This window comes from Stegastes partitus, unplaced genomic scaffold (genome assembly GCF_000690725.1).
Source record: "Stegastes partitus isolate 25-593 unplaced genomic scaffold, Stegastes_partitus-1.0.2 Scaffold55, whole genome shotgun sequence".
Classification (NCBI taxonomy): domain Eukaryota; kingdom Metazoa; phylum Chordata; class Actinopteri; family Pomacentridae; genus Stegastes; species Stegastes partitus.
In genome coordinates, this window is record NW_007577786.1 from 584,116 (window position 1) to 596,465 (window position 12,350).

The 12,350-nt window shown below is 40.7% G+C and overlaps 1 protein-coding gene across 3 annotated transcripts; it reads left to right on the top strand.

Annotated features, from left to right (window-relative positions):
- Positions 1-152: 152 nt before the first annotated feature.
- Positions 153-12,039, top strand: nxpe3 (neurexophilin and PC-esterase domain family, member 3). 3 transcript variants are annotated; one of them, XM_008275568.1, is made up of 7 exons: positions 153-239; positions 4,740-4,800; positions 5,659-5,845; positions 6,615-7,396; positions 9,369-9,436; positions 9,533-9,754; positions 9,838-12,039. In XM_008275568.1, exons 3-7 carry the CDS (start codon positions 5,753-5,755, stop codon positions 10,395-10,397), a joined length of 1,725 nt encoding a protein of 574 aa, XP_008273790.1. In that variant the 5' UTR covers positions 153-239; positions 4,740-4,800; positions 5,659-5,752; the 3' UTR covers positions 10,398-12,039. The 3 variants fall into 3 exon arrangements, with proteins under 3 accessions (XP_008273790.1, XP_008273791.1, XP_008273793.1); XM_008275569.1 differs by lacking the exon at positions 153-239 and adding an exon at positions 316-565; XM_008275571.1 differs by lacking the exon at positions 153-239 and adding an exon at positions 602-623.
- The last annotated feature ends 311 nt before the right edge of the window (positions 12,040-12,350 follow it).

Genomic DNA, 12,350 nt, shown 5'->3' on the forward strand with positions numbered 1-12,350 from the left:
CTCCTCCACTGCGCTGGGATTTTTAAAATGGCCGACCACCAGAGGGCGCTGTAACACTTGAGACGCGCTCTCACCTCCTCCCATTATTTTTCCTCCAATCATTATTACTAATCGGGAGGAGGCTCTTCCAGACGACTATACCGTCCACCCCTCGGTGTGCTTCATTAAAAGGCTCCTGTTCTCCGGTCGGACGCACCGGTCCTTCTCCCTCCTCCGACATCACGCTAATCCCGACACCCGTAAGTAATGCAACCGTTGAGTCGGATAAACCGTCCGCCTCGTTTGCTAGCAGAGGGTCCGTTAGTAGGGCTGACATTTTAAATTATCTCCTCCCATGCATTGAATATTTTCATTTCTTTGTTGCGGGTCTCTGGCGTCATTTTCAGCCGTTCATGTGACAGCAGCAGCAGCAGCAGCAGCAGCAGCACCTGACCGCTAGAAACAAATAAGTCAGACCGTTAGAGACGCGTCAAGATGGAGATGAGCTGAACGGCAGCGGGGGGATGGAGACTGTTATCAGGGACGTCTACAAATAAATGTCCCCGAGAACAGCTGTGTTTAGCTGGTAAAGCCGCCTGTTTAATTGTGATGAAATGTCCGGCAATATTTGGCTCAAACAGCAGGTACAATAATTTAACAGTATTTGACGATGCTAGCAGTTAAGACGGAAGTTAAGGGAAACTTAATTTCATGTAGAAATGCTGTGAAAGTGGTTGAGGCATTTTAGGTAATGCGATATGACAGCTCTCTTTCAAGAGTGAAAATTGTTCATACTCATGATAAATTTGGATTTATAGTGAATTTCTAATGGAGCAGTAGGTTGCTTTTTATATATTATCCTATTTTAGATGTATTATGCTTATATATTATATATAGGTATGCAACCCTAAGGTTAGAAAATATGCAGCTAGCACTGCCTCAGTTGTATGTTTGTGTGTGTTATCACTGGTTATATGTTCCTACCCTTGTATAGGTGTCAGTGCACATGTAGCAAGTGTGAGGTCAGACTTTGAGCAACACTTCTTATCAGTCAAAGATTCTACCAGGATCACGTGACCTTATACAGGTCGTGAAAAACACGCTTAGGATCCTAACACTTCTAAATGTTGCTTTCAGATAAGTATTTGTTTATCATTTATCCAAATTTGTTTTTTATATGTTTTATTTTTATATAATACGGTAAGATAAACTGCACTGATCCCTCAGCAGGGAAATACACATGCTACAGCCGCTATGTACAGCACAGTAAGAAACAAGGAAATCCGATAAAAGTAGTGATAAAGATATCGCAACAACAGTGCGCACCTTTCACGTGTACCGCCACGACACGATTGGAAATGAAAACAGATGTAGGTCACACAGAATTGTGCTTTAATTTAAAAAGAGTAAAAGCTACATTTCTGTTATTGTACGAGAAAGTTGTATCACATGACGTAGTTGATTAAACTTGAGAAAAACAGTGTAACATGATGTTGTTGCACTTGACGAGTTATCTGGAGAAAAACTGTTTTGTTATCAAATCAGCACAGCAGACAACGTTAATGTAATACTGATGAATTTATATATTTGCTCAATGTCATGATGTTTTCCCTGTTGTTGCTGAAGGATACTTAAAAAACATCCAACAGAGGTGAATGATAGAGTGTTTCTGAATAAGATTAATGTTGTTTTTCTTTTAAATTCTCAAAAATACTGAAATCCAAGCATTTATGTATTTAATAATGTAATAGATCAACATGACAGTAAAATGGTTAATTGTTTGCAATCTGATAAATGAGCCAAAGGTGAAATGAAACCTTATGCTGTATAGTGTGTTGCTGATAAATATATTGTGTTATGAACCAAAAACAGATGCTTTATAGTTTCTAATACATATTTGATCATATGCCAAGAATATAACTGATATAACATACTTCGCATACTTCCCATCTGGCCATCTATCAGTGCCTTTCAGTTCATTTGACAAACACATAAAATAAAAAATAAAATAATTCTAAATAACCACTATTAATTTGTTTTGGAGGGTGGGACAACACTAATACCTCTAGCATTAATAATGTATATGTATATATAATGTATATATATCTCAATCATAGTCCATCCATCCATCCATCCATTATCTATACACCACTTAATCCTCACTAGGGTTGCGGGGGGACTGGAGTCTATCCCAGCTGACTTAGGGTGAAGGCAGGGGACACCCTGGACAGGTCACCAGTCTATCACAGGGCTACACTTGGAGACAGACAACCAAGCACACTCACATTCACACCTACGGACAATTTAGAATCACCAATTAACCTCAACATGTTTTTGGACTGTGGGAGGAAGCCGGAGAACTCAGAGAGAACCCACGCTGCATGGGGAGAACCAGAAGGAGCCCGGGAGTCCTCACTGGGGCACGAACCAGCGACCTTCTAGCTGTGAGGCAACAGTGCTAACCAATGCTCCACCTTGCAGCCCCTCAATTATAGTATATTTTATTTAAGTTTATGATTGCATTTTCTTCAAATTCACATATTTCAACATGTGATATGGGCCTTATGAATACAGTATTATACATAACACTGGACCATCAGTGCCTGTAATTACAAACACTAAGTGCTGGGCTAATGTTGAAACTGTTGGTAAGCAAGTAACAGGAACTACGCGAGGAAGATGTATAAGAGAGAACCCTGAGTTTTAAATAGATTGTCGTCTTCTGTCTTGCACCTGTTTCAACCATTTTATTTTGGTATGGGGTTACCAAACAGCTAATAATATACAAAGTGCTACCACTAATACAGTGCTACCACACAGTTCCTCACTCTAGAGATGTGTAGCCTGCCAAAAATTACGACAAGCATTATTCCCTCCAGATGGTGCACAGATTTACTTGGTCTGACTCATGGCCAAAGTAAAACATGGTGTTAAAGATGTTGCTGATTTTATTTTTACTAAAAATGCAATTATCAAAATAATCAATGGCAAAGCCTTTGTTTTGCGTCACATCCCTCAAGTGGTTCCTCTAATGGCTAACGATCTCTTTGCCTGTCTCCACTGGGATTTTGGAGCATTCCTCTTTTGTCTCTCTGCTCTGAGGTTGGAACGCTTCCTTGCTTTTACTTGGCTCTGTGCTTTAGATCATTGTCTCGTTGCAAAGTCTAGTTTTCTGCATACTGCCTGTCGTTTTCCTCCAGAATCTTAATGCTGTAGCCTTTTCTCATGGTGCTGTTTAATTTGACGAGGTTGCCAAGCTTTCCCTTAGCTGAAAAAAATCCTAAGACATTACATTTCCACCACTATGCTTGACTGTGAGGGTGTTCATGGGACTGAATGCTTTCCCTTTCATTTGCCAAACAAAAACAATGCTACTTTTTGTATACAACAACATATTTATCTTATTAAACAAAAGATACTTTCTTTTTTCATGTTACCTTTTGCAAACATTAGGTAAGCGTTTGTCTGTCTGTCGTGGAAAAAAGGACTCGTTGTGCGAGTGTTTGCTGGAGTGACTGTCTTGAGAATTGCTCTGATTTGTCAGGATGGCCTTGGTGGTGACCCTTGCATTCTTGTTGACCTCTCTTATTGCCCTGCTTACCAGTCAAGGGATCACTTTTGGCTTTACAATTTGGAGCTCCTTGAACTTTTCCATTATGCTTTGCACTCTGGCCACAGCCATTTAATACCACTTGGATACGGCTTTATAGCCTTCTACTGTCTTGGGATATGCCACAATGCACAACTCACTCTCAGTGATGGACCCTAATTGCATTCTCTGTCGCTTCTTTGGTTTTAACCATGACTCATGATTAACAACTAAGTGACTAGAGAACTATTGCGTGCTGTTCTCAATTTACAGTGAATTAGAATGCTTTAGAACATTGTGGACATTACCAGGACCATTGGTGCAGGTACAATAATACAGAAACAAAATTTGACAGTTTACAGGAGTATGAACAATTCTGAAAAGGATATTATTAGTAAAAATATAATAAAACCATTGAAATAATTTATCATTAACATCTCTAACACAGGACTGCAAGGTGTAGCAGTGGTTAGCACTGTTGCCTCGCAGCAAGAAAGTCGCCAGTTTGCGTCCCGGTGGGGGCAGCGGGATCTTTCTGTGTGGAGTTTGCATGTTCTCTCCGTGCAGCATGGGTTCTCTCTAGGTTCTCTGGCTTCCTCCCACACAGTCCAAAAACATGCTGAGGTTAATTGGTGATTCTAAATTGTCCGTAGGTGTGAATGTGAGTGTGCTTGGTTGTCTGTCTCTAAGTGTAGCCCTGTGATAGACTGGTGACCTGTCCAGGGTGTCCCCTGCCTTTGCCCTAAGTCAGCTGGGATAGACTCCAGCCCCCCTCCGCGGCCCTAGTGAGGATTAAGTGGCATATCAATAGTGGATAGATGGATCTCTAACACAATGCGTTTCCCGCCAGTCAAACAGAAATTTACTATGAATTGAACTTTAGCATGGATGTGGATATTTCTTTGGCCTAAATATGCATACTCAGTCCTTCTGTCGCGTTTGTTGTGCAGATTTTCTATTATAAATACTGCGCTATTGTATGTTTTATGTTATTTGCTGTGTTTCTTCCCGTTTTATATATTGAGCTGTTTTATTTTGCGAGTTATTCATTTATTTTCTTATTTTTAGTTCAATCAAATTGATGGAGTCACATGAAGGAAGCTGTTGACATTGGATTCTTACCTGATTGTTACTGAACTGCTCCCTTTTGTTTTTTATTTAATCAATGTAGCTTTCTGCTCCATCTGCTGATGAAGATTGTGTGACCTGGTTGAAAGCACTGGATGAAGCTTGTAAGTGGACCTTGGTGCTTGGATTACTCGAAATATTTTAATATAGTTGTTGCTGATAACCACGTCATATACTGTTAAGTCATTAAAGTCTTCATACATACATGTAGAAATGGTGCATTTCTGTCCCGGGTATTGAAGATTAAGAGTAAAAAGCTTAGCAACGTGGAAACACTTGGGTAAAATGGTCTTCAATTTCAATTACTGTATGCGATTGAACAAGGCGCCCAGCGTAGAAGTGTAGAATGTGTGGAGCCCACGGTGCATGAAAAGGACACTTGGAGTGATGAAACAGAATTTGACTGAAAAGAGCATAACTTAAAACTTTACATCAGACTCAGAGAACTTTGCTTCCCCTTAAAATCTACAAATAAAATTAGCCACAAAAAGGCTTTCTTACCCAAATCCAGCAACTACTTTTTGATCTTCGAAGCAGAGGCAGTCAGCACAGATGACTAAACTGAACAACCCGTGCGTCATGAAAGAATGAGCAATAAATCACTTCAATTTCACCCGAATCATCTAATTATCAAAGCATTTCCTCGCCACAGGTAATTATGATTGTGCTTTCTACAGTACATCACCAAGCGATCTCAATCTGTACGATGTGTCACAAGTACAATCTAACATGCTTTTAAAAAAATGAAAGATGTCATCCTTTCTATAAATATACTTGTCTTCCCTTATCTGATGACGACTCCTCACACAGAAGAGACACACTGAGAGCTTAGACAAATGTATTGGGGCCAGAACCTTATTGAGAATAGTTCCATTTTCCTGTGCTGTGTCTGCTTTTCGTCTTCATAAACATGACCAGATCAAGCAGTAATTTTTCTTTGTGTCCATCCTTCTCATTGACAGCGTTGCTGCATGCAGATATAATGATGCCATCATCACCGCGGTGACAGCAGAGAAAGAAACAGGGCCTGATCATGGGAGACAGAAGGAGGTCACAATGTGCCGAAATCTGTCCAAATACACCCTCATCTTCTTGTTCCTAGCGCTGTCCGGCCTCATCTTCCTGCTGCGCAACATCCACACTGTAGAGGTGAGGAGAGAAAGGGGTTAATCTTGATATATTTGCTCTGTGACCTCAAAAGCAAAATGGATAATATGGATTTTGATATTCAGTGTGTCATGTATCTATTAAACAATACCCTACATCACAGGGGCAGTCAGAGTACAACAATTTTCTTCAAAAGTGAAAAGAAATGGGTTTTTTTCACCTGACTGTTGTGTGATGCTTTATTCTTTTCAAGTAAATGTTCAGAGAAGCTCAAATAAATATAGGTCTAAGTATATATATAAATGCACTCAACAGAAATATTCCACTAAATACAGATATGAAAAGTAAAACGAGAGGCACAAAACAGTTGCATTAGTGCTGCCATTTTTGGCTTAATAGCAGTAAGAGCATTCCAAAACGTTTTCTCAGGCAGACAAAAACACAAGTGTCCCTGGGCATCCATCTCAAGTTATTAATATAAACACAGCTGCACGATGGAAACATACCAAAGTCCACATATTTTAAGTTGGCTTGCTCAATTTTAAAGAGCTTGTTTTCCCCCTGTAATGTGCCTGTGAGGCTGATTTAGTATTAATCTTCTCCAGGCTTGGGGACTCATAAGATGTGTTAGAAAATGATAAGTTAATATTGAAAGCAGCAGAAGCCAGGATATTTTGCATTTTTAGTCTTTAGTATATGTCAAACTCCAAACATTTTGGATCCTTCATTTCCTATAATACAACCCATAGTGTCTTTTTGTCAGACCCTCTGTATTCAATTTTAGTTGATTCCAAACATTCTTTCTCCTTAGAACTGGAACTGCCACACGATTTCAACCCTCTACCAGCTACAGAGCAGGATCCAGTCATCCTTCATTCCCGTCAATCTTCCCACTTTTTACCACAACCGCACCTTCTGTGCTCATTTGGGCCAGAAACCGTCCCCTGAAGATGAAGTGGAAGAGCGCTATCTGTTGGACTCTATCTCCTGGCCCGGTCCTCCGTCTCACTCCTCACCACCCACCCTGCGCCAGACAAGCGACCCTGTGCACAGCCTGTTCGCCATCCTTCCCACTAAAGAAGGGAGGGAGTGGCATGTGGGCGACCAGCTGGAGGCCCTCGTCCAAATGCACGACTTCCTAGGTCGTCCCAAGCGCTACGGCGGGGATTTCCTTTTGGCCAGACTTCACTCTCCCGAGCTCGGAGCAGGTGTGGCAGGGAGGGTAGTGGACCACAGGAATGGATTTTATTCCGCTCTGTTTCCGCTCCTCTGGGTGGGAACCGCACAGGTCGAGGTTATAATGGTGCATTCCAGCGAGGCCGTTGCCGTGCTGCGAAGGCTGAGGGAGGAACGACCCGATCGGGTGTTTTTCAAGAGCCTGTTCCGCTTGGGCTTCTTGTCGGAAACTACTGTGTGCAACATGTGTTTACCCCCCGACCAGCATCCGCTGTGCAACTACACAGACCTTTACACAGGTGAGCCCTGGTACTGCTACAAGCCTAAGATGCTCAGCTGTGACACCAGAATCAACCACGCCAAAGGAGGCTACTTAAAGCACCTCATCACCAACAAGGAGGCTTTGCTCTTCCAGAGGTATGTAGTGTTATACAAATGGAACATTTGCTTTCACTTGACTTATATTTATGTTTTTATTAAAAAATAAGTCTGTTGACATTTAGCATTTTTCTTACTTTAAGCAAATCCCATGAAACAACCAAACTCGGAATTAAATGTCCTGATAAGTATCTGTTTAGTCTGATGGAGCTCATTCCTCTGTGCTATAGACTATGGCAATGTTCAGTTTGTCCACCCACCATAAAGCGCTACTTCGAACACTGACTGGGGGACAAGGGCCGACAGCCGTTGATGCATTTTTGACACTATTTTGATGTAATGCTAACACTCAACATTTAAGGCCATGGACACCACAAAGTAGACATTAAACATTACAAAGTAGACATTAAAATAAAACTTCATAACACAAAATGTAACTGTAAATATTAATGACATTAATGCACCACTTACATATTTACCGTTTAGAATGAGCAACTAAAGTCTCAAATGAGTTTCCTGTGTAATAATTACTGTTGCTTTGGAAGAGGAGGAGACAGGCCAATATATGAGGAGTGTTATGTTCACTAGGCGCTCCCAACGGGTAAGAAAATCACATTAGGAAGGAGCTCTCATTAGCCCTTTTATTATCTTACAACAGAAAGACAGGCGATGCACAATGGTCTGTGTCAGTTGATGTGCCTCATGATGATTGTACATAAGAGTGGATGAAATTTACAATTGAGACAAAATGATTGATGCACCATATCAAGTGTACAACCTGAAGACAGCTTATGATTTTGGTCAAAAAACATTACAATAAACATGGGAAATGTAGTTTATTTTATGTGTCACAGGCATAGACTGTATTTTAAAGATGGACAATCCATCTCCGGCTCCTTCGGCTGTCTAACAATATGCCTGCAGAAATTTGCGCCGCTATCTTGCGTTGGTGACGTCATTTGAATCTGCACGGTATTTATCCCATAGCTGCAACTATGAATGTCTTGGACTGTCACAGAAGCCGATTGTACGCTCATTATCTTTCAGATAAAACATTTATGGAAATGCTACATGTCTAGCCAGTTATATATCAAATACTTCTCTCCTTATAGGAGATATACTCTTGTGTTGGTATAGACAGCCACAACTTTTATGCCTTATATAGAGGCTATTGAAATGCTAACTAGTGCACAAAATGTTTATTCGTCCACCACTTAAAATAGTCCCTACCAAATGCACTGTAGGCTCTAAGTTGGTTCTCCAAAAAGTACTGTGCCCAGTTAAATTTAGATTTAGATTGAGTGTGGAAGTCTAAATACTGAGACAGACTAACACAAACTCTACTTTGACCTAAATTATTCATAAAGCACATTTATAAACAACTAAAGTAAAACCAAAGTGCTTTAAAAACATAAAGCAACCCATAGAGCATAGTAAAACACAAATATGAAAACACAAATCTGAATCAAAGACAAAAATAAAAATAAATAAATAAAACATACAGCAATAAGGATTGAAGTTATGGTGTCAGGAGGTTGGTCTTCAGCAGCAACTTTAAATTACCTAAAGTCTGAGCAGTTCTTAAAAGAAAGGTAAACAGTTCCAGAGATGATCAGCAGCCACTGCGAAGGCTCAGTTGCCTCCATTTGTGTGCGTGGATCTTGGAACATCCAGAAGCATCTGGTAGGCTGATCTCATTGCTGTAACCATGGTACAATTACTTCTGCTAAATAAGATTGTGCCAACTCATTTAAAACTGGAAACGAAAACAGTGACATCTTAAAATTAGTTCAGAAACTGGCAGGAAGCGAGTTGAGGGTGGCTACTAGTGGGGTTATGTGATCTCACTTCCTTTTTTATGTTAAAAGACAAGCAGCTGCGTTTTGTATCAGCTGGTGATGCTGAAGTGATGACTGTTCTAGGCTTAGAATTCATTGGATTTGTTAGAAGTAACAAAGAACCACATCAGCCCTAACTTTTAACATTAGGCACTTCTGTTTTTCCGTCTCAGTGGTGTAAACATCAAAGTTCAGATACACGCTTCAGGACCTGACAAAATCAGTGTGCTACCACGGAAAGGTACAGTATACCTGCGGTGTAGTTGGTTCATCATTTCACAGTTTGTGCATGCTTTGATTTATTCCAATAAATGTATTTTCTCTGCAACATTTCTAGATAAAGTAGAGGAAGAGAACAGCAGTATAAATCCAGAGGACACTCAGCTAGAAGCATCTGGATATTACTACGAGGACTCGTGGAGGCCTTTAGGTGGCGTTACTATGCGTCAGTTCAATCAGTCATCCGCCATCGCTCAGTGTTTGCAGAACAAAGTCATCAACATGTACGGAGACTCCACTGTCCGGCAGTGGTTTGAGTACCTCATTGCTTTTGTACCAGGTAAGTTTTGTGTGTTTGTCTGACCCTGATTGTTTTTAGCTTATCCTATCTGCTATAACTTTCATTTTTTGCTTCTCATTTAGAATTAAAGGAGTTCAACCTACACAGTCCTAAAAACGTCGGGCCGTTCATGGCGGTGGACAGCACCCATAATATCCTCTTGAAGTACCGTTGCCATGGCCCTCCCATCCGCTTCACCACCGTCATGTCCAGCGAGCTGCGGTACATTTCGAACGAGCTGGACGGCCTTGCTGGGGGCGCCAACACTGTGGTGGTTCTCAGCATCTGGGCCCATTTCAGCACCTTTCCAGTGGAGGTGTACATCCGGCGACTTCGCCACATTCGACGGGCACTGGTCAGACTGCTGGACCGAGCGCCGGAGACACTCGTGGTGATCCGCTCAGCCAATCTCCAAGCCCTGGACCAGGAGGTGAGCCTGTACAACAGCGACTGGTACTCCCTGCAGCTGGATATGGTGCTCCGAGCCATGTTCAAGGGACTGAACGTCCTGGTGGTGGATGCTTGGCAAATGACTTCAGCACACCATCACCCCCATGCCCTCCATCCTCCTCCAGCCATCGTCAAGAACATGATAGATATGCTTTTGTCTTATGTCTGCCCAGAGAACACCAAGAGCCAGTAGTAGGAGCACAGAGAGGACAGTGGATCTTTTATTGAGGGAAACTGAGGACTTTACTGTGTGAATCCTTCAGTCAGTTCGACAGTTGTCTTTGTTTGGCTTCTCAAAAAGTTTTCTAAAGCTGTACCCTTTAAATACTGTCCTTACTAAGAGATTTTCCAGACTTTTAGTACTTGCCTGTTACATTTACATAAAGTGGCAATGGACAAGTTTTTGGCTCTAACTTACCATTATGAAGTAACGGTTGGTAATGCAATGTAATGGCTTTAGAGTAATGACACCATTAGACTGGTTTCCTATAAGCCTTGCTTTCACTATGCAATTCTGTCTACCATCGGGTAAGCGATCTCCAGGGAAAATGAAGGCTCTGTTTACGCCACAAAGGATGCCTGTCTCCAATTGCACAACCAAAACGCAAAGTGGACAGTGCTTTTGATTCCCATGGTAGCTATCAGTTGCTCTTCCCAGCAAGTCGAAATGACCAACAGTGGAACATCTGAAGTAACTGTGGAAACTTTACCCAACAAAAGAAAAAGAGCATTGCGAGAAAAAAAAAACTCATACGGGCATTTATTCAATGGAAAGAGATCTGGATTTAGGAGGGTTCAAAACTGGCATTCTTTTCCAAAACCTGCCTACTTAATAACACAGATGGGCCTTTTGCGCTGCCTGTATCATAACGCTGAAATCAAGGTTTCTGTTTTAAATTGGGATCCTTACAGTTGTGTCTTGCTTTGAACAGGAGTCAGACTGTTTGGTTACACAAAGATACAACATAGCATGATACAAACACAGTTTCTAAACACATACTAAAGAATTTCTGTGTTTTCATGTCTACACTACAGACTACATGAGTCACTAAACACATTTTTCTCCTCATGTTTTCTTCTGCGCTACCCTGACACCAACCCCTGCTGTAGTCTTTGCATGCTCTCAGACTATGTTATTACCCCATTTTAAATTATGATTATTTCATTTCATTTGACCTCCTCCGTGAGCATGCTGTTTTCTTTGCTTCATTTCCTAAGTGGCATTGATTGTTTCATGTCCTGTGGTGTTGGTAGTTGCGAGGCGCTGAGCAACACGGAAAACAATCTGGTCTTCGTACCAATACTACTATTTGGAAATGCTCCGGGGGAAGTGAAAAATTTGTCTGTTGCCACTTTAATTTTGATCCCCCCCAAAATGTTGTTTATTCTGGGAATGCCAAAGACTTTGGCAGAGTGATTGTTAATGCTTATCTGTTATTATTACCAAAGTGGGGTTTTTTTGGTTTGTTTTTATGTGCAGTATTTTTTATGTTTATTTATTTGCATATATCTGTAAGTTTTGCCAAAGGTGAAGACTCACTGAGTTTTTGTTTCAAAGATTTTTCTCAGGCTGAGTGTTAGAATTTGCTTTTTGTAAAAACTTGGACATACATTACCGACAATGTGGTTAAAGGCCACTTATGTATGTTGTTTTTTTGGGTTTTTTTTTTAATGCTTTTTTGCAAGTTTACAGCACACAATACGACCTCTGTAACTTATTATAGCAGACAAAAGGTGATGGTTTGATAAGAATATAAACAGGAGAGCTTAAAATGTGCATTTGTCCAGTGTAAAAGTGTGCAAGATGTTACTTGAAAGAAAAAAATCTGCATCCATAACTGGTGATTGACATAATTATTGTCATAAGACAGATTCTTGGATATTTTCCCAGGTTGTCCATCCTTAGAGTTCAGACTGTCCCTCCACATTGTGTCTTTTACCTAGTGACTATTCTTACTGACGGGTCGACTGTCAGTCTTTCAGCCTCTCCAGCTTACATTATTGGCACAAACATGACATCAAATCCAGCAATGTGTGTGTTCATCCGACGCTTGACCTTTACACAAATTTCTAAAAAGACTTTTGTTAATACACACTTTATATCACAAATGGAAAAAAAAAATTATAAAAGAATGAAACTGTTTTT

Bases quoted from the DNA above. Each gene is read 5' to 3' on its own strand.
- nxpe3 (XM_008275568.1), top strand. From the start codon at position 5,753: ATGTGCCGAAATCTGTCCAAATACACCCTCATCTTCTTGTTCCTAGCG. The intron at 5,846-6,614 runs GTGAGGAGAGAA...CTTTCTCCTTAG, and splicing joins GCAACATCCACACTGTAGAG to AACTGGAACTGCCACACGAT. The intron at 9,755-9,837 runs GTAAGTTTTGTG...CTTCTCATTTAG, and splicing joins CCTCATTGCTTTTGTACCAG to AATTAAAGGAGTTCAACCTA.